The sequence below is a fragment of the Cyprinodon tularosa genome, unplaced genomic scaffold (genome assembly GCF_016077235.1).
Source record: "Cyprinodon tularosa strain WSP-4 unplaced genomic scaffold, ASM1607723v1 ctg26, whole genome shotgun sequence".
NCBI lineage: Eukaryota > Metazoa > Chordata > Actinopteri > Cyprinodontiformes > Cyprinodontidae > Cyprinodon > Cyprinodon tularosa.
The window spans coordinates 1,321,524-1,343,932 of NW_024038961.1; the positions used below are offsets into that span (position 1 = coordinate 1,321,524).

Below are 22,409 nucleotides of genomic sequence, written 5' to 3' on the forward strand. Positions count from 1 at the left end.
CCATTTAAAAAGTGAAACTTGTATATTATATTCATACATTACATACAAACTCATATATTTCAGATGTTTATTTTGTTTAATTTTGATGATTACAAATGACAACAAATGAAAATCTCAAATTCATCATATCAGAAAATTAGAATATTGTGAAAAGGTTCAAAATTGATGGCCCCTGGTGCCACACTCTAATCAGCTAATTAACTCAAACCACCTGCAAAAGCCTTTAAATGGTCTTTCAGTCTAGTTCTATAGGCTACACAATCATGGGGAAGACTGCTGACTTGACAGTTGTCCAAAAGACGACCATCGACACCTTGCACAAGGAGGGCAAGACACAAAAGGTCATCGCTAAAGAGGCTGGCTGTTCACAGAGCTCAGTGTCCAAGCACATTAATAGAGAGGCGAAGGGAAGGAAAAGATGTGGTCGAAAAAAGTGTACAAGCAAGAGAGATAACCGCACCCTGGAAAGGATTTTGAAACAAAACCCATTCAAAAATGTGGGGGGGATTCACAAAGAGTGGACTGCAGCTGGAGTGAGTGCTTCAAGAACCACCACACACAGACGTATGAAAGACATGGGTTTCTGCTGTCGCATTCCTTGTGTCAAGCCACTCTTGAACCACAGACAGCGTCAGAAGCGTCTTGCCTGGGCTAAAGAGAAACAGGACTGGACTGCTGGTGAGTGGTCCAAAGTCATGTTCTCTGATGAAAGTAAATTTTGCATTTCCTTTGGAAATCAAGGTCCCAGAGTCTGGAGGAAAAGAAGAGAGGCACTTCATCCACGTTGCTTGAAGTCCAGTGTAAAGTTTCCACAGTCAGTGATGGTTTGGGGTGCCATGTCATCTGCTGGTGTTGGTCCATTGTGTTTTCTGAGGTCCAGGGTCAACGCAGCCACATACCAGGAAGTTTTAGAGCACTTCATGCTTCCTGCAGCTGACCAACTTTTTGGAGATGCAGATTTCATTTTCCAACAGGACTTGGCACCTGCACACAGTGCCAAAGCTACCAGTACCTGGTTGAAGGACCATGGTATCCCTGTTCTTAATTGGCCAGCAAACTCTCCTGACCTTAACCCCATAGAAAATCTATGGGGTATTGTGAAGAAGAAGATGCAATACACCAGACCCAACAATTCAGAAGAGCTAAAAGCCACTATTAGAGCAACCTGGGCTATCATAACACCTGAGCAGTGCCACAGACTGATCGACTCCATGCCACGCCGCATTGCTGCAGTAATACAGGCCAAAGGAGGCCCAACTAAATACTGAGTGCTGTACATGCTCATACTTTTCATGTTCATACTTTTCAGTTGGCCAACATTTCTATAAATCCTTTGTTTTTATTGGTCTTCAGTAATATTCTAATTTTCTGATATGATGAATTTGAGATTTTCATTTGTTGTCATTTGTAATCATCAAAATTAAACAAAATAAACATCTGAAATATATGATTTTGTATGTAATGTATGAATATAATATACAAGTTTCACTTTTTAAATGGAATTACTGAAATCAATCTACTTTTTCATGATATTCTAATTTTATGACCAGCACCTGTAAACATCTGAAATGTTTAAAAAGTTTGTGATAAATTGTCTTTTTAATTATTTTTCCTTTATTTATTTTCTGCTAGGGATTCAGTCTTAGATAAACACCTTAAATAGGCTAAAGATTATAAGTGATATTGTATTTAAAAGGTATTTTTTCCTATTGGCTCTGATTACAGATGAGCAAAACAATGTACCATCGAGGCTATCAATGACGACAACATTTAGGTCTCTAAAACTATTAGCAGATCTCAATTCTACAATTCACACATTGAACTAGACTGAGGGGGTGCAAGACTTTATTTTCCTGATTTATATCAGTTTCCCATATTTTTGTGTGTTTTCTTTGTCATTTATCTAAGAAAATAAAATCCCCATTTTGAGTTCCTCCAGTTGCCATTGCAAAAAACATTTTTATTCAATATCCACATACTCCCTTTAGCTCAGGCATCTGCACAGATGTGGCTCTAGAGCTGTAACTGACTTTATTATGTTATCAGGTTTAAACTTATGTGAATCAGGTTTCAACCATTTTAAATGAAATTACTGTATTGAAGGTCCACATGAATGTACCAGTGATATTTTTGGGGATTCTTTTTATGTGACTCTTTTGACAACCATTTTGTTCACATGTATCTCACCTCATATCAACAACCCATTAACGAAAATGTTTTTTTTTTTACATGTTTTATTTTTCTCTTTATTACAAAATCTAAAAGTAGAAATTAATTTGTGGTTCTTAATACATTTTACCAAGTTCCCAATAGTAGATATTTTCCTAATTTCCTAGTTTCTTGGTCATTTTTGCTTAAATTGTGAAACATTACTGTTTTAAACGACGAAAGAGCAAACTTTACATTTTATGTTTTCACAAAAACTTTACATTATCAGTAATTTGAAAAGTTTGAATTTCCACCCACTAAATGCAAATAATAGAGAAGTTAGTTTATTTTCCCAAAGAAATGGTTAGAAATGAACATACAGCCTGACCAAATCAGGCTAAAAACCAAACAGCATGCTGGGAGCACAGCTGCTCTAATCTAGTCATATTGGCTATTGATCATTTTTGTCGATATAAAATTAAATATCTACCAATTAATCTCTTAAAAGAAAAGAAAATACGAATATATAGTTTGCATTTGACTGATTCTTGCCCAGACTGTCTGTGACCCTGATGGATAAACTGCGGAATAATGGATGGATGATTCCTCTGTTGATGTGAAGCTTATTAATCCTTAAATGAGTTTTGTCAAATACACTTTCATTTTTATTTTTATTGTTCTCCTAAAAGGTACTTTTAATGCATTTACAATTATACCAAAATGAGTTTTTTTTTTTTTGCATAATTCCCAAAAAAGGACGGACATCTCATAATATAAAGAACTCAACATAAGAAATCGTACAAAATCTTCCTGTTTTATTAATAAAAAGTACAAGCATTGATAAATTATAATCATTTAGTTTTTCAAAGTGAGATATTCTAAAAAAAAAAAAAAGACATAAACTTAAATATGTGCTTAACTATTAAATGTATCAAGATGATTCAAAAGAACAATTGAATAAGAAAAAAAAACTATGGAATAAATTAGGAGTATGTATAAAACACGTCCAACTGTACACTGCAAAAACGATCTAGAAATACGTAAAATATTCTTAAATTAAGTGTATTTCCCCTTAATTTGAGCAGGTTAATAAGATTATTTGCCAATAGAATTAGTAGTTTTGCTCTTAAAATAAGATAATTAGATAATATGCACTTGAAATAAAACAATGTAATTGTTTTTTTCTTATTTTGAATGTAAATTGTCTTGTTCTACTGGCAAAGTGTCTCACTTACCGACTAAATTCAAGAAAAAATGCGCTTATTTTAAGAAAAAATTTTGATTTCGATTTTTTGCAGTGTAGTAAACACATTTCATATTAGGCTCTTATTATCAGATGAGGTAAGCAGACAGTGTGTAAACACTTCACAGCTAAGATTAACCATAAAGTGCTAATTCAATATTTCAGTGTCCAGAAACCCCGTTTCAGGATCATTAAAGGTACTTTCACTCCCTTGATCTCTCGACTTTGGCGCTCTGGCTGCCCGGTGACCGTCCAGCGCCGCTGTCTCTGTCCTCGCTCTCTTTCTGGGAGCCCGGCTCGGTGCCGCCCTCCGAGATGTGCGTCCTCAGGTGTTTACTCAGATGGTCAGAGCGCATGAACCTCTTGTGGCACATGGGACACTCAAAGCGCTTCTCGCCCGTATGCGTGCGCAGATGCCGCTGGAGCTCGTCCGAGCGCGTGAAGCGTTTCCCGCAGAAGAGCCAGTTGCAGACGAACGGCCGCTCTCCAGTGTGCCAGCGCAGGTGCGCCTTCAGGTGGGACGTCTTGCCGTAGACTTTCCCGCAGCCCGGGATGTGACAGCTGTGCACGCTCCTCCGCCGCGGACTCGACCCCCCCTGACCGAGGCTCTCCGCCTCCTGACAGTTCGGACAATCGCAGGTTGCTCGAGCAGAATATTTGCGCGATGATGGCTGAGATGGCGTGGGCTGTGAAATAGAGGGGGTCCCCGTGGAAAGAGGTGCTGCGCTCTTAGTCTCCTTGTACGGAGAAGGCAGGAAACCGTCAAACCGGTGCTGCGCGCCCGTGCGCAGCTGAGTGGCACCGGTGTTGAATGCGGGGCTGTAGTCATTACTATAGCCGCTGAAGGCGCACTGTAACCCGGCTGAGTTCTGCGAGTCCACCCAGCTGGTCCCCATGTCCCACCACACAGCAGACCCGTTACTGACCTCTCCAGCTGGTTTAAACCAGGAATCATAAGGGTGCATCCTCTGATAAATCCCTGCGATCCCATCCACCGGGGAAGAAAGTTTGGGCACAAACACCGGATGCTGAGCAGAATCAGAAACGCTGTAATCGGAGGAAGGTCTGGTGCTTTGGTACAGGGAAAAATCACTCCCTGAAGTGTTTGGAAGTGTCACTGTAAAGGCGCTGGAGGCCTCTGATGTAAATCCTGGATCATTGTTATTCCTTGAGAGTCCAGAGGAAACTGCAGTCGCGTTGCTGTTGGCCTGTGGACTCCTTCTCCAGGGGTGGAACCCTTTGGAGAGTCCTGGGGCCCCATCCGACAGGACATGGGAAGAGGAGGATGTCGGATCCCCGATCCTACTGCAGGTGGCGGCCAGCATTGCCAGCGGGGTGCTGCCCAGCCTGGGTTCTTCCTGTGGAGAAGAAAACACAAACTTCCATATAAGTTATGATGCGCCTGAGAATTAGAAAGTTTCAGATTAAACTAAGCTTTTAAGGTAAGTCAATTACAACAAAGGAAAAAAAAAAAAAAAAAACATCACATATTAGAAGAAAAGCCGAACTTACGCGCAGCAGCGCAGCCATGAAGCGCGCAGTGATTGTTCTTCTGACGGGGACTAACTAGTTTGTCTCTGGGTGTGTGTCTGCTGCCCTCTCTGGATCCAATCAGTCTGAGGTTTCGTCTCCGTTTCGTTGAGTATTTGTAGCTCCTCTGTGCCTTTGAAGTGTCGCTGGGAGCTTGATGGCCAATCAAAGAGCAGCGCAAACCTTTTCCAAACATCTGAGCGCCAACAGGCTTGATGGAGGTCATCATAAATCCCAAAACGTCAACTCTTTTAAGTGAGTTTAGCTTTAAAGTAATTTACCAGCAATTAAACATCTAAATAAAAATAAAAAACTTGCCATGGCTTTAGGATAGTGTTTACTGCATAATCCTAGTGCAGCTGCCCATTTTTATTTTGCTCTGGCAATCACATGAGATCTAACAGTTTATTTAAAGCAGGGAGTTTCATTGCTTCATGCTAAATTCGTCCTTTCAAGGAATCAGAACTTTAAGAAATAAAAAACATTGATATCTCTAAAAGATTTAACACAGTCTAAGACACTTATACCTTAACATAAGAAATATTTTTTTTACGTAAGTAAAAGGGTGACGTGCATTTCTGAAATAAAAAGTATCATGCACAACTTGCTAAATCCTATGAAAGAGGAGTAGGACCACTGAAAAAATCTAAAAAGTTAACTGGTTTTAAAATTTTATTTCTGTATAATATGAGGAAAAAGTCAGAATTCTGACTTTAATCTCAGAATTCTGACCTTTTTTCTCACAATTCTGACTTCAATTTCAGAATTCAAAATTAATTCTGACAGATAACAAACAAGTTAGCATCAGGCTTTAGCAATGTCTGTTTTAGAGACTAAACTAGCTCTGTTGTTTTAATCACCTTCTGCTCCTCGATAAATGAAATAGCATCACCAGGGACCCGGCACCAGTGAAGCTGAGTGCTCCCACATTTCTTCCTTCATGGTGCCCATCTACATTACAATCCAGAATTCTGAGATTAAAGTCAGAATTCTGAGAATAAACTCAGAATTCTGAGATTAAAGTCAGAATTCTGGGAAAAAAGTCAGAATTCTGAGATTAAAGTCATTTTTTATTACTCCTTTATATAAAGAAAAACATCTGGCCTTTAATATTTAAAAACAAAACTATAAAAAAATAAGTTTTGAGGAGGAATGCTTTCTGCACCAGTGAGCAATTTAAATGTAAAAAGCAGGTGATTGAAACTGGAAAATATATTTATCCATTGATTAGTTTTCCTAGGAAGAATTGGTGACATTGATAATCATTTTAAATTACAGATTATGTTAGGTAAAATAAATAAAAAAGGGATTATAAGAATAAGTCTATAATTCAGCCTCAAAGTTAAAATACCAGGAAAGAGTTTAATCAATAACGATGCATAATACTGAACATTTCTAGAGGTTTTGAGTTTCATCAAAGTTTTATTTTTATTTTTGTCATACTCAGGAGGAGCTTTGAGGGACAGCTTGACCTGATAAACAATGACTTTGGGTGATTTTAATCCACGTCACATTACACCCCCTGCAAGGAAACTAGATATTTTTTTTTCAGCTCAAATAGAGAAGAAATGGAACCATGCAAATTTGATTTATTTAATGCCTTTCACCAATAAATGTTTCTGTTTCAATCAAAGAACATTGAATTTCCCATTGAAGGTAGAAAAACTTTTATAATGTTTATACACAACATTCAAAGAACCTGGTATTTCTACCAAGCATTGTAAATCTTTCCTAAAAAAAAATTATGCAAATGTGTTTGGCATTTACTTAATCATATTTAGTTACTTTGCACAATTATTTCATGTTAGCAGGGTGAGACATACAAAAAAAGTGTTAAAGTAACTAAATATGATTACGTTCATGCTGAAAACTGAGCTTATTTTAAGACGCCCTGTACAATAGAACCTTTATAAGCGAGCTTTGTCTGGTCTAATCTATATATTACATTAAGAGTTATGTTTTTAACCTATGAATAAAAAACTGTTGATGGTGTTGTATTTTAAAGTTTTTCTTTTCATGTGTGTTTTTGGTTTGTTTTGATTTGTAGGTGGTTGGCTTCGTCAGGAAATTCTAAAAAGCTAAAACCCAATATGTTTTTTTTTATGACAGGCCACGCAGAATTATGCGTTTTATTATGGATATGGATGGATAAATGGGTAATCACATTCTTAAATTGGACACAGTTAACTAGATTTCAGCACCAACAACCCAGAGAAACACACTGAATTATATTAATTTAATAATACATAATGAAGATTTTACCAAGGTATTTCTGTTTTTCTGGTCTGTTCTCTGCCTCAGTCAATTCAGACAGACTAATATTGTGTCAGTAAGTCAGTTATTGTATATCTATTGTAGAATAAAGCTTACATGATCAAAACTTTTATTTCATATAGACTCTTTATATCATATAAAAAAGGGCAGGTATCACCTGAATCCTGTGATGCTGTTTGATAGTTACCTACAGTTACCTACAGGTAATGTTATTACCAGGTAAATGTCTTTTTTAAATATTTCTTCTCCCTGTTCTCCTTTTAAGAAGGCGGGATGCTTATTCAGGTCTTCTGAATGTCTTCCAAGCTTTTTTCTTACCATTGTAAGAGGATTTTTAGTTCACTGTGTAAACCTATCTAAAAGGCTTTTAATTGAAAAAGACCATTTCAACACCAGGATGCTCTGTTAGCTTGATATTACACATAAAACTTCATTTGGATTTTCCACTGCAGTCCTGTGTGAGGTAGATTATTATTATTTTTTTTGTTGTCATTATTATTACTTTAACTCTTGTTTAAGTCTTGAGAGGCTGGCTGAAAAGAGCCAAGTGAGCCACAAGGATTATTTTTTATTTTTTAAATGATACATTAAAACCTAAAAGCGCAACAGAATCTCAGAATCAGCATCAAAATCAAGCGGCCAGGTTTGTGTTCCTAAACAGGAACTTGCTTGTGTTGAAAAGCTGTATAAAATGAAATAAAAATATACAATAAAAGTTGCTAAGTCTAAATGTCTCATCAAAAAACAACAGCTTGAACAACCTTGCAATATAGAAATAATATGACAATTTAAAAACATGATAATAACAGTATGTGCAAGTGAGCATCTCATCCTGTTTTTTGTAAGCTAAAGACAAGTTCTAGAAGTGTGATCAGTCTTAAATATTGTATAGCAGAGTGTGTGACAACCCTGGTTTTCAGGTGTTCATTGAGTTGGCAGAGACGTCAGTTTATCTTTTTTTTCACCCTGGACCTGCAGTAAATCTGCGCCTAATCACCCTCTCTGCATATTTATCTGTTGCATGCAGTTTGGACCTGTTCTGTTTTGTAGATGAGTCAAACCAGACAGAGATCGATCTGCACAGAACAGACTGAAAATTGGTGGTATAGAAGATGACATCACCTCTTAGAAACTCCCTTCTTTAATTATTTGCACAGACTGAAGTCTAGAGATGCAAGCTATGTTTTACCATAAACCACACAAACAACTACTGCAGCATTTCGGTTAAAGTGCTTTTCTTGCCTGCTGATCTGTATATTAATGTGTTGGTAAATGAGGCTACAGTATAAAACCTCTTGAGTGATTAAAAAAAAAAAACCTTTTGGTTTCAGTCCCTTTTACTGGAGAGGCTCATTTTTTTATTTTATAAATGTCATGCTCACTTAATAAAAGCATGTTAATTGATTGCTCTGCACCCAGAACCAACCAATCAGGGTTGGGTTGTTGAGAACAGCAGCAGCAGAGGGTTGGGAAAACACCAAAGTAAATATGTCTGGTTGACTATGACCACAGATTGCCTCTAATACATTTTTAAAGGTTGGTTGTAGCATCCACTCAAGCTTCCCTGGTGCTGCAGCTGCTTGCTTCCAATTTTGTTCTGCTTAAAACACACTAAACATTAGCTGTTATGTCCAACTTCAACAACTGGACAGAGAAAGAAAGTAAAATATTAACATTAGAACCCACACCCACCTTCAAACATACCACACGCAATCAAACAGACTATCAGCCCATCTTATTAAGTGGACTGGAACTAGCTGCACTTTATGCACACACTACATGCTACAACCCATTGTGCATACTGCAAACTAGATCCCATATTTTTTAAGTATGAAGAAGTTTAGTATCTTCTGTTTTCTATTTTCTTACAAACATTTTATTGCATAAATTTTGCACATTCTAAGCAGTCTTTGCCATAGTTTTTATTTGATTACATTATTAAAATTCTTGATTCTAGAAGCTGTTATAGTAGCACAGTGCTGTACGCAATGTGACAAAGCAAGTCTGCTTCTTCTGAGCATTAACTGTTGTTTTAGCTTCTTTAAATAATCTTTTTTCTTTTCAGTGTATCCAAATAGTTGGCTAAATGCAACTGGTTATGATAAGAGATTGTATAAAAATGTACAAAAATGAATAATTCTTACAAGGAGAAACTCTTAGAAGGTCTACTTTTCTGTCAAAATGAGAGGCCCTGACTCTGGCGCCTGCTGTCCTTCTCAGCCTGAGGCATGGCTGTGTGCACAGGTGGAGTTTACTGTAGGCCATCATCCCTTTAACCTGATCGCCATCCTGAAAAGCTAGCCCAACAGCTGTCCCTCTCTTTTGGAAGCATTCTTTTCCCACACTGAAAGTGTGTGTGCATGTGAGACCATGCATGTGTGCGCCTAAAGGGCACCCAATGAAACCCTGTCTAAAGCCTCAACCTGTTCCTTTGGCGATGATAATGACCACATTATCACGCGCCATCGAACATTGACAAAAAAGGTTGTTGGGAGCTTTCCAATCACTTTGTTGGTGCTGAGACAGAAAGAGCAGAGAGAAAAGAGTGAAATAAAGATCTGGCACTTCTCAGGGAGAGGGGTGGTAAAGTATTTTATTTCCTCTTGTTACCTCCCCCCGTCCTACTGTCCTGGTCCCTTGGGTTACTTTTTGCTGCTATCCTGATTGGCTGTCCTGCTGAGACAATTAGCAGGGGAATCAGAAGAGTCAAAAGACAATCTGTTCAGCTCAACATAAAAATATTCAGGGTGGTCAGGTGTTTGGTCCAATGCATTATGGTTGGGGGATTAAAAAAAGGGGGGTTACAGTGCTTTTCTTAGGTGAGGTGCTTCACATGTCACATTACAACCTTAACCTTTATGCATTTTACCCGCCTTTTCTGTGATAGATCAATGCATAAAAAGAAAGTCAAAGCTTGCATTTTCACTGAAACCCTTAAAAAATCAAGTGCAACCAACTGCTTTGATCAGTCAGTGAATTAATGAGTTAAGTTCAGAGGTTTGTTAGAGAGCATCAGAGAACAAGCTGTATCATAAAGTCCATGGAACACAGCAGATTGGTTAGTTTTGGGTTGTTTTTTTTAAAGCAGGGTTTGCTATTACAAGAATACTCCAAGTTTAGCAAACCCGATGGCCTACTGTTCAGTCAATCTTCTTAAAATGCAAGGAATCTCATTAATAAAGGGGATTTTCACGCCAAAAAAAACTTGGTGGAAGAATGTGCGGTCCCTCATATCATCTCTGACCCACCCATAGAGGGTACGCACATTTTGGAGAGAGGGGAAATTGGCGACACAGATAGTGACTAAAGGGAACTGAAGCCAGATTACATCATAATTTAACCCAGGGTTATATTTTCACTTCATATAAAACTTCCATTGTAGATCAACTTTATCAGATCAAAAACCTCTGCCTGATATTGAGAATTCTGACACTGCTGACCCCAGGGATTAAATCCGCTGGTCCGCAAACCAGAAAACCACTTGGCCTTTGGCTGCACCTAGAAATATATGCATTCTGATACATAGCTTAGTTCTGTTATTAGAAAAAGAAAATTAATAGCAGATAGAGGAAACACCATTTGAAGTCTGTCAAATGTCATAAAATATTGTAGAAGAAGTTTGTGTAGTCAGAAAACATAACTTGTGTGTGTGTGTATAAGACCCTATTTGATTCATAAAATGTTGCACACTATTGGAGCTCTCCATATTCAAGGTGAAATACGGTGTATGAAGAATCCTGCTGTGCGGATGCTTTTCTTTGAGAGGGGCAGGGAAGCTGTTTTGAGCTAAACACAAGTCAACCCCGGAGGAAATCCTATGAAAAAGAGTGACGCTAACTTTTGCATAGAAATGCATTTAACTACTGTAACTACCAGAGCTACAACTGTACGGTATACATCAGACCTAACTGAGAATAGCAAAGTCAAAGCCCAGACCTAAATTAAAGATTGTTTTAAGAATCAGATGGTGCTGTCATGGTGACTCACATTGAGCTACTTTGTAAAGGTGTTGTATAGGGGAACATTTTATAGCACTGTTGAATCACAGGGGGAAGCCCTCAGGTTTTCTCCAGGTGATAATTTCGGTCCTAAGTGGATCCAAGCGCATGCATGTTAGTTTGACTGGTTTGGGTTGCCCTGAGATGACACATGTGACCTATCCAGAGTGTAGCACGCCCAGTCTGGATACAGACATTGATTCCATGACCCTGCGAGTAGCAAGCAAGTAAAAAGAAAGGAATGGATGGTTAAAAACAACACTTTTTCTATGTACATATCAGTATAAATATACAGCCAGGTACCTTTATGAAGTATTATTATTTAAGCGTCTTTAACCCACTAATGACAACTAATGTTTAGCTGCTGGGTGTGAAATATTGATTGAAGAGGTACTTCCGGTTTGTCTAATTTGTCTTTTCATTTCTCCTAACTTGTAACCCTTAAAACAAACTGATCTTGTTTAACAGTTGAAGGAAGTCTTCCAGGTGAAGATAGTCCCAGGATGTGCCTGAAGCAGCTCCTCTTTTGCTTCCTGTAATTACTTCCCTGAGAGGGCTCTGTCAGCAAAGAGCTGATGGACGACTGCGACAGTGGTTGCTCAGATGAAACCATGGATTCCCATTCATTTAAAATCTAAAATAAGGAGGGAAAAAAGGGAATTTTTGCAGCATTTTATTAATTATTGTGGTCAACAATTTGAGGTAAAGGATTTTTTTTTTGCAGCAATATGTTTATTTGTTGATATTTTGCTCTTATTAGTAGCTGCTCACAGATGCACATACCTATAATGGTGATGTACTGCATCTCTCATTCATCTATGAGGACGTGAGGCCAATTCATTTACATCCCTGGATCGCTTCATTCACATTCATGTATGCAGCACATACCTATGAACCCAATCATGGAAAAAGAGGAAAAGATGAGAGAAAAAATGTAGAATTAAAACCTTTGCAAATTAGAGGCTGGACCTGAATTCAAACTGCGCTTTAGTAGCAGTGGGCCTTTTTTCCAACACTTAAGCACACACTTTGGTTGTTGTTGATGGATGCTTTTGGTTTGTTAAGTCATACATCACAGAGGTCATTTAAGCTGCCAACACATCTGCTCTCTTTGCCCGTAGAAGTAGAGGAAGAGGTGGAGTGTGAAGCAAGATTTATAAAGATGAGGAGTAGAATTATGCAGGGCCAGAGAGAATGAGACTGTGATTAGTACGGGGAGTGGATGAAAGGTTTCCATTCAGTTTCTACCACACACATACACACAAATACACAGTTGTGCCACAAATTTGTATATTTTATATTATAATATTTTCATTATCCCGCCTCTCGCCTGTAGACAGCTGGAGATAGGCACCAGCACCCCTCACGACCCCACTTGGGATGGGCATGTCAGAAAATGAATGGATGGATGGATGGATGGATGGATGGATGGATGGATGGATGGATGGATGGATGGATGGATGGATGGATGGATGGATGGATGGATGGATGGATGGATGGATGGATGGATATGCTTTCATTCTTAATTCTGTATTGTTTTTTGCATTACATCAATAGCCTTAAAGTGGTACTGTTCATATACTGTATCTTAATACACCTAAGGAGAGAAAAGATAAATACACTAATCCCTCTCAGACAATTATGATTTAATTTCTAAGAATAAAACTGTAAATATATATCTTGTAAATTTTATTTGCCACAAAGCAAACATCTGTTGTTTTTTTTTAATTCACAACTAAGAATTCACAAAGAGAAGAAAAAGAAATTAGATTTAGTGTGGTATGATGATTCTGGGCTTTCTTTGCTTCTTCACAATCTTGACAACCTGCTGTAATTGCAGGACAGAGATGGGAAATGTGGAGTCAACAAGTCATCTCTATGTCATGTATTTAATCTAACCAGCCAATTAGCCAGGTGAGTCCAATCTGCACAGGTTGATTCACTGTGAATATTGGACTCACCTGCTTCAGTGGGTCGGTAGATCAAATGTATGACATGGAGATGACTTGTTGACTCCACATTTCCCATCTCTGTTGCAGGAACTATAAATGTCCCTCTCTGGCAGAAAATTATAACTAACTAAAACAAATGTTTCCAGAGTTCAGTGTGTAAAACTGAGCAAGTGCTGCTGGAAAATGATTCAAACGACAAAAGCAAGAGATTAATCAGAAACTTCAGAGTGGCCTAGTCAAAGTCTGGACTCTTATCTTACCCTAATGGCATTGTGATACCTCAAACAGATATTTTGTGTTTGGGAAAAAAAAAACCTTCTGAAATTTAAATAGTTCTGTAGTTAGTCCTGTGATCCCCAAACACACATCTGCTACTCTAATGAACAACATTTGGCAAAACTGTAAAAAGAAAAAAAATATTGATCTGTTAAATGCTTTAAAAGTTTAAAAAAAATGCTTTTTTCTTAATAACCAAAGTAAAAGTTTCTCTTTTAAGTTTGCCTACATCTAAGGTGCTCTATTGAAATATAAATAGAGTAAAGGAAACCCTGAATGGCCGTGTGACCTAATCTCTGTTTAGTTAAGAACAATAAAATTTAAGTTAAGTTTTAACAATTCCTGTTAAAGAAAAAAACTGAACATTGCAAATTACAGTAGACAACTACAGAATTAACAGCCATATTTTCTTAAAGTACTAAACAGGAATGAAGAACTTCTTTAGGATCCACCTGACAGGTTATTTCTCTTTTTTTTTTTTTTTTTTGGGTAGGATGATGCGCAACCAAGTCTCTGTGTTATCCTCTACGGAAGACCTATTCCTCTACGCCTTGTTTTTATTCTAATATTATGTTTTGGCTAAACAACAAAAGAACAAGAAAACAAATGCATTTATAAAACAAAAAACAGGACAAAGAAGAGAATCAATAGAGCAAGAGATAATCCAGTGTTACAATAAACACATCTATATTTGTTGGTTCTATTAAAACTATTAAAGATTTTGTTATACTTTATTTTATTATACTCATTTTTATACAAGCTAAAAATGAGTAAAAAAATGCTTTTTTCTTAATAACCAAAGTAAAAGTTTCTCTTTTAAGTTTGCCTACATCTAAGGTGCTCTATTGAAATATAAATAGAGTAAAGGAAACCCTGAATGGCCTTGTGACCTAATCTCTGTTTAGTTAAGAACAATACAATTTAAGTTAAGTTTTAACAATTCCTGTTAAAGAAAAAAACTGAACATTGCAAATTACAGTAGACAACTACAGAATTAACAGCCATATTTTCTTAAAGTACTAAACAGGAATGAAGAACTTCTTTAGGATCCACCTGACAGGTTATTTCTCTTTTTTTTTTTTTTTTTTTGGGTAGGATGATGCGCAACCAAGTCTCTGTGTTATCCTCTACGGAAGACCTATTCCTCTACGCCTTGTTTTTATTCTAATATTATTTTTTGGCTAAACAACAAAAGAACAAGAAAACAAATGCATTTATAAAACAAAAAACAGGACAAAGAAGAGAATCAATAGAGCAAGAGATAATCCAGTGTTACAATAAACACATCTATATTTGTTGGTTCTATTAAAACTATTAAAGATTTTGTTATACTTTATTTTATTATACTCATTTTTATACAAGCTAAAAATGAGTAAGATGATTCAACTCTGACCGCTGAAGATACACTATATTGCCAAAAGTATTTGCTCACCCATCCAAATTATTGGAATCAGGTGTTCCAATCACTTCCATGGCCACAGGTGTATAAATTCAAGCACCTAGGCATGCAGACTGTTTTTACAAACATTTGTGAAAGAATGGGTCGCTCTCAGGAGCTCAGTGAATTCCAGCGTGGAACTGTGATAGGATCCCACCTGTGCAACAAATCCAGTCGTGAAATTTCCTCGCTCCTAAATATTCCACAGTCAACTGTCAGCTGTATTATAAGAAAATGGAAGTGTTTGGGAACGACAGCAACTCAGCCACGAAGTGGTAGGCCACGTAAACTGACGGAGCGGGGTCAGCGGATGCTGAAGCGCATAGTGCGAAGAGGTCGCCAACTTTCTGCAGAGTCAATCACTACAGACCTCCAAACTTCATGTGGCCTTCAGATTAGCTCAAGAACAGTGCGCAGAGAGCTTCATGGAATGGGTTTCCATGGTCGAGCAGCTGCATCCAAGCCATACATCACCAAGTGCAATGCAAAGCGTCGGATGCGGTGGTGTAAAGCACGCCGCCACTGGACTCTAGAGCAGTGGAGACGCGTTCTCTGGAGTGACGAATCGCGCTTCTCCATCTGGCAATCTGATGGACGGGTCTGGGTTTGGCGGTTGCCAGGAGAACGGTACTTGTCTGACTGCATTGTGCCAAGTGTAAAGTTTGGTGAAGGGGGGATTATGGTGTGGGGTTGTTTTTCAGGAGCTGGGCTTGGCCCCTTAGTTCCAGTGAAAGGAACTCTGAATGCTTCAGCATACCAAGACATTTTGGACAATTCCATGCTCCCAACTTTGTGGGAACAGTTTGGAGCTGGCCCCTTCCTCTTCCAACATGACTGTGCACCAGTGCACAAAGCAAGGTCCATAAAGACATGGATGACAGAGTCTGGTGTGGATGAACTTGACTGGCCTGCACAGAGTCCTGACCTCAACCCGATAGAACACCTTTGGGATGAATTAGAGCGGAGACTGAGAGCCAGGCCTTCTCGTCCAACATCAGTGTGCGACCTCACAAATGCGCTTCTGGAAGAATGGTCAAAAATTCCCATAAACACACTCCTAAACCTTGTGGACAGCCTTCCCAGAAGAGTTGAAGCTGTTCTAGCTGCAAAGGGTGGACCGACGTCATATTGAACCCTATGGATTAGGAACGGGATGTCACTTAAGCTCATATGTGAGTCAAGGCAGGTGAGCAAATACTTTTGGCAATATAGTGTAGCAACCTCCACTAAACCCAAATTCAGGTAACTTATTCTGACTCTGTGTCCTTGATTATATCCTACTCTCACATTCATCTCTCTCTGGCTCCACACACACAGCCACACACTGCTTTCAAACGAACAGATTAATTTACTGCTGTTCATTTTTCAGGGTTTTTGTGTCTCTCCTGTACTTAATGTAGGTGTGTCCTTTGATTGATGCCTAGAAGCCCAGGAGCCTAATCATACACTTCCAAGCATCATTTTTCACTTTCAGAACTGATGAATTGACTCCGGCACCGATCAGTGCAGGGTCCAGGTCAACCAGTGGGCGTGTCCATACTGGTTTTGTATTGTGAATTACTGACCATTAAGCCATCTGTTTTGTTGCCAGTTTGATTAAAAAGACCCCCTCTGATAATAAACAATGGCAACAGTAAGCAGTTTTCTTTAAATTACATGATATGCTGCTGCTTGTGTACATTTCAGTAACATTAAGTTGTAAAATCCGTTAGATAACACAGAGGCAGCCGCACACTTCCTAAAGTAAAGCTTGAAACACACTTTTTAAAAGGTCTTGAGTGTTTGCCAGAGCTTGTAGACATGAAACACTCGACAGACGTGCACACACAACTTCAGATGACATATCAGTGCTTGTAAAATAAAATTGTAATGATACAGCTATTATGATGGTTTAATGTTTAATACTTTATGTTGTTTGATTTTCACTTTGCCTACAGTGATAGTTAAATCACAGACAGACAGATTAAGACAGATTTTATTTGTCATTTTGTTTACACAAGTGTAAAACAAAAAGAAATTTCGTTTGGAAACAGCTCACTGGACAATTTCATCTGTCACAGATGGTCATGATGTCCTGTATCTTTATTTTTATTTTTTTTTTGTAGTTATGGCACTCTCTGTCCAGAGCACATTTTAAAGGATATGGACCCAATAAATTAAAGAACTTTAGGAATGTTTGGTGTTGTTTTGTTAAATTTCCCAAATTTATCAGGACTCATTAGAAATTGATTGGGTTGAGCCTCATCAGGATTTATCATTGGATTTATAAAGATGAAGTTGGAGCCAATGGTGGCAATTTAGACTGAAAGCTAAAAAAAAGTCAGAATGCTAATGTTGTTAATAATGAATCTGTATTTCCCGCTGCAAATCTCTGAAGGTAGCTGAAAGCATTAGATAACGTCTTTAAGCTTTGATTTTGGAAATCATATAAAGGCATAAAAAAAGACCGTGACCTGATCTGGTTTTCTACTAAATGCTGTTCGGTTCATTTTGGGTGAGATTATCATTAGAGGAAAATAAAAAGTCTGCTGCCCTGGATATATCACCTATGTAATTTCTTAGACATGCACTCTCTTGAATAAATGCGCATTTTACTCTGTGTTCCTGCTTAACAACTGCTCCTCCCTCTCATTGCGCTTCACCTCTCCACAATGCCTGCCCTAAAATTAAGGGGATGGGGGCACAGAGGAGGTGAGGGGGTTAAGAAAAGCACAGAGACATGGTTTTTATGTTAAATTGACTGGAATTAAGTCTCTTGCATTTTCATGCTAATTGCCAGTGCAACAAATTGTTAATTTATTCCAAAAAGAAATGCAAAACAGGCTGAAAAACGTTGCATTTTTCTGTGCATGTGACAGTCATGTGTCTGAAAAGAAAAATACTCAGACCTAACTTAGCAGGATTATCAAACAGGGTAAGCTGAGGGTTTTAAAATGCGTTTGGTCAGTATTCCTCCTCTAGTTGTATGAAACGTCCTCTTTCTCAGGCTAATATGCAACTCCCTGCACATTTTCTGAGACCAGGCGGGTTCAGGTGGTTTCCACAATAATTCCATGGCTTCTTTTATGGTTCCAGTCAAACATGAAACGTTTCTTTCCCTTGCTAACCACATAGACATCCACTGCCTCTGGGCTGTCATTGACATACACAGACATTCAGAAAGTTGAAGTTGGCGTCAGTTCTACCAGGTCTGCAAGTCATGTCTTGTCTTGCCTGAAATACGCACTTTCGTGAAAACACACACACACACACACACACGCACACACACACTTGACATAGTTATCTTGGATCTTTATAGAGTACTGCACCCTCCACTTAGTGCTGGCAGTAAAGGTCTTCCTCTGCCTTATTCTAGAGTACCATCTTCAAAGAGGTACATGCACGCACTGGGCAACACACAACAACGATCCATGCAGACTTCTAAGCGAGCTTAATCATTTCGAATTTAGCTTCAAAGAGACTGTTTGAACACATACTTGCTTGCAGTCTGAAAGCGGCGCAGCAGGGGTCCCGTCCTCTTAACAGACTTTTGGTTCATCTTAACTCTGCAACTTTGACTTTAGATCTTAGATCTCTGATTCTGATTGTTTATAAATTGTGACCTTACGCAAGAAATATAGCTTAGCATTACTCTAACAATAGGTATTTTATTCAATAATTCTCATATTTTTATCCACATCTAAGCTCAAGGTCCCCCTTCCGCCTTCAACCTGTACGACAGTGGCTTTTTTGGTCCTTATGACCTGTGACCTCTTGGTGTCTGTTAAACCCGCAGGTTAATGTCTTTAGTGTAAATTTTGAATACATGAAAAAAAGAAGCAAAAGGAAACAGTTTGACCTGTAAGTTAGGGATAAGAAAAGTTCATGTATTTAAACAGCTTCGTAGATAGATGAAGGTATGACACCGAGGTGGACTTTATTACTCAACAGCATGTCACCAGCACACACATTCTGTACATTCTGCTCATTCATAGTTTGGGCCGTTTGGGCCTAAGGGTCGTTGCCAGACAGAAGGGTAGCAGCGGAGCAGTAAAAGTTGACACTATTGCAATTTCAGGACATAACTTGCTGCTTATTATGAGGATTATTTTGTAACAAACACAAACATACATAGTTAATCAATGTAAAGAAAATTGTTTAAGCTCAACGAGGCCCACTAAAGATTACTTTCAAGTAGTGAAATCACATAAGTGCACTTCATTTAAAAGCTCTGGGATTTTCTCTAACAGCTCAGCACAAAGTACAGTATTAGCTGAAGACGGAAAATCATGTATGTATTCCAGTATTTTCTGTAAATAAAAACCTGAAAGTACAATGTGTGTATTTGCTTCATCCCCTATATAGATAGTTTCAGAAGATGCCACTCATCACATCATTTTGTACATTTTGCAAAAATAGTCAGATTTGAGCCAGACTGAACAATAGCATCTGTGAACAGCATTTATTTAGTTATGTTACAGTTTCTCAATTTCATCTGCCTCTGAAATTTGATTATGTCTATTCAAACACATGAATATGCTGAGATTTTAAGGTCATTATTGACAGTTAAGTGAACTATAAAGTCATGTCCATGCCTTCTACAGCCCCTCAAAGGTTTACTTCTAAGATTTCCCTGTGTTAAGCTTCAGATCAATTTGCCTGCTTAAAAGGAGTATCCCCACTAAATAATGCCTCCGTTATGGGTTGTTCAGGGTTATGAGCAGTGATATGTTTCTGCAACAGAAGGTGGTTTAAAGGTTGGCCTTAAAGTTTAATTTTGATATCTAGCCAGGGCATCTTTTCCTGGTCTTTGCTCAGATCCCCAAAAAGCCCTAGTTAAATTCACACAGAATGGATTTCATTGGCTTTCTTCTTTACAAAAACACAATGTAATTGAAAAAGACAGGAAAAAAATAACTTTGGAACCAGGGTGATGACAGTGTCAGGATTTAGAAACCATTTTATTCAGTCAAAGATTGGTCAGAGAAACGGGAAAGCCGTTCTGTAATCTGTTATAAACCGCTTAATGTTAAGACTGAGCTAGACGTTTACAATGGCCATGAACATACTGTACTTATGTCCAGAAATGCACAGGAAAGGTTTGGGTCACAAAATGTATTCTATCAGAATGCCCAATACAAAGTCCAGACCTGCGTACAGCAGAGAACATGTGGTTGTCTTTGTGAGCTGAAGTTCACAGGTACTTTCAGTCCAATCTGACTGGGCTCCAGATTTTTGCAAATAAAATTTGTCACATTTCCATCCATTGAATTTGAGCAACTGACTTAAAGCTGTCATTGGAGCATCAAAACATATGAGCTCTTGTGTTTTAATTGTAAAAAATTTGCATGCTACAATTTATTTTTGCCACTTAGCGAAGTAAACAGTCTGTACTTGTGTTGTGCTTTATCAAGACCCCAAAGCACTTTAGATACTTTAGCACTTTAGTAAGCTACAGCTAAGGCTGACCACCAATAGTTTGCAATGTGGGGAAGTGTCTTACCCAACAAATAAGATGTTCAGAGCTGGGGCTTGAACAAGAAACCCCTCCAGTTGCAGGAAGAGCTCCTGCATCCTACGCCACTCCTACATTCTACGCCACTGTTGCTCCAGGCACTTTGAAAGCAATTATAAATGTCAACAGAAAAGTCATCTAGTTATGCGAACAACATTCAGGAAGTCTTTTCTTGACATTCAAAATAGTTTGTAAAAGCATGTTGCACCGCCTTCGTTGGAAATACTTAATAACCAAAGGAATGTATACGAGTAAACGGGATCAATGGCAGAATTTATGAGTGTGACAGAAAACTGTGCGATAATCCACCTTTGGAATTGAACTGGGCAAGACCAAAGAGACGTTAAAATTTGTGCAACTTTCCACATCAAGCAGCAGTTCCATAGCAAAGGAATGACGACATTAACCAGTTTGACAACTCGCCATTGAAATACAGGTGGAAAAAAAAAAAAGCAACAAAGCTCAGGTTTGAAAAGTATGCACAATGTCAACAATGTCAACAGATTAATTTTCCTAATCGTTGTGTTAACATTCATTACATATGAAAAGTTATTTGAACAACAATTCCCCCAACTGAAGAGCAGGATGATGCCGAAACACACCCTGAGCTGGCAGAGTGTTAGCCTGTGACACACCGGTTGTTTTCCACTTTATCCAGACAGCTAAAAGCATCTGTCAACAAACATCATTAAAGTTCAACTCTAGCAGATTTTTTCTGAAGTTTCCTGTTAATCCAGATCAGTCTTATATGCTATATGTCAAATTTGTAAGAGTTGTGAGTCAGACAAATTTCACTGAATCGTTTCCAAAGATTTATAACTAAAGGACACACGGTAGAAAAAGAGCCAATAGCTAAACATCCAAAATAATGTCATAATGATGAGACATATGTTAAGCGATGAGTATACAGCCAGCTGTAACCCCTGGCTGTATACTCATCCATCTATCTGTAATAGCTTGTCTTTCATTATTAAACAGTGACGTGATACTATGGAATCAGTTATCAGTTGTTCGTGACAACCTCCATTACTGTCTCCTCCGCACACAAACTCACGCAAACAAAATGTGAACAACAGAGCCAAATGCCAGAGCATGAGTATTTGCCAGCAGAAGTCATTAATCTTTTCACGTTTATAGCATAACCTTTGGGAGACGGAGACTTCCTGACGCCAAGGCAGCAGGTGACAGATACACACCTATGCTTACGTTTGAGCAGAGAGTCTGAGGATAACACCCAAAGAAGGACAACTGCACGCAATCACAGGGCTAAAGGAAATTGCAATGCACTCTCATGCATTTATCCAGTATTGTAAGCCCTTAAATTCTGTTCAGGATTTAGATTTACGAAAGACAACAAACCAGCAGCGAGTAAACTCTAAATGAACGTCCATTAGAAAGCAGTGAAATGAGGCCCTCAGTAGCTGTTTGTTGTAAAGGTGGATTTGCTTCTAGTTTTTGTCATGTTTGCATGCACCAGTCATCAGCGTGAATGTCAAATTATATTTTTGTTTTTAATGAGGTGGAAGAATGATGCAGGCAACAATTAGAAAGATTTTTAAAAACAAGAACTGGTTACACAAGTTTTAATCTATTGTTGGTTTTCTCTAATCCACAAGGCCTAAACTAAACCTACAATTTCCTATTTAGTCAAGGTAGTTGTAACCCTAACAAAAAAAGGATCATTTGTAGTCGGATATTTGACTTGTCCTCTATTCTTTACTTACTCTATGCAGAACCAGCAGGTTCTGCAACAGCTTTTTCCCCGCTGCTATTTTGATTATTGAACTGTTGAAAAATCTAATCAAGTCAGAAATCAAGAATCTGCATCACACTGATGACATCATACTTGCAATACATGGCAAATTTTCAAATCCCTATAAAAAGAATTAAGCTTAGTGTTCTAATGCATTTTGCACCATGTTTATTATTCATATAATTTTTGCACTGCTCTGAACCTTCCACATCAAAGCTTTTTGCACCATGTCTCTCCTACACTGTTTACATTTTGATCACTGCTGCAATTTATAAATGGAAATGTTCATTTCAATGCTAAGCT

General features: G+C 38.2%; 1 protein-coding gene and 1 long non-coding RNA gene across 2 annotated transcripts; both read right to left on the minus strand.

Moving 5' to 3' along the window:
- Positions 1-3,327: 3,327 nt before the first annotated feature.
- Positions 3,328-5,059, minus strand: sp8a (sp8 transcription factor a). Its single transcript, XM_038288677.1, has 2 exons — positions 4,904-5,059; positions 3,328-4,749 (listed from the first exon to the last, which is right to left on the minus strand). Exons 1-2 carry the CDS (start codon positions 4,919-4,921, stop codon positions 3,595-3,597), a joined length of 1,173 nt encoding a protein of 390 aa, XP_038144605.1. The 5' UTR covers positions 4,922-5,059; the 3' UTR covers positions 3,328-3,594.
- Positions 5,060-10,632: 5,573 nt separating this feature from the next.
- LOC119785841 lies at positions 10,633-20,440 on the minus strand. The gene is made up of 4 exons (XR_005281099.1): positions 20,342-20,440; positions 11,977-12,081; positions 11,497-11,827; positions 10,633-11,403 (listed from the first exon to the last, which is right to left on the minus strand). It is a non-coding gene; the product is annotated as an uncharacterized LOC119785841 (long non-coding RNA).
- Positions 20,441-22,409: the final 1,969 nt, after the last annotated feature.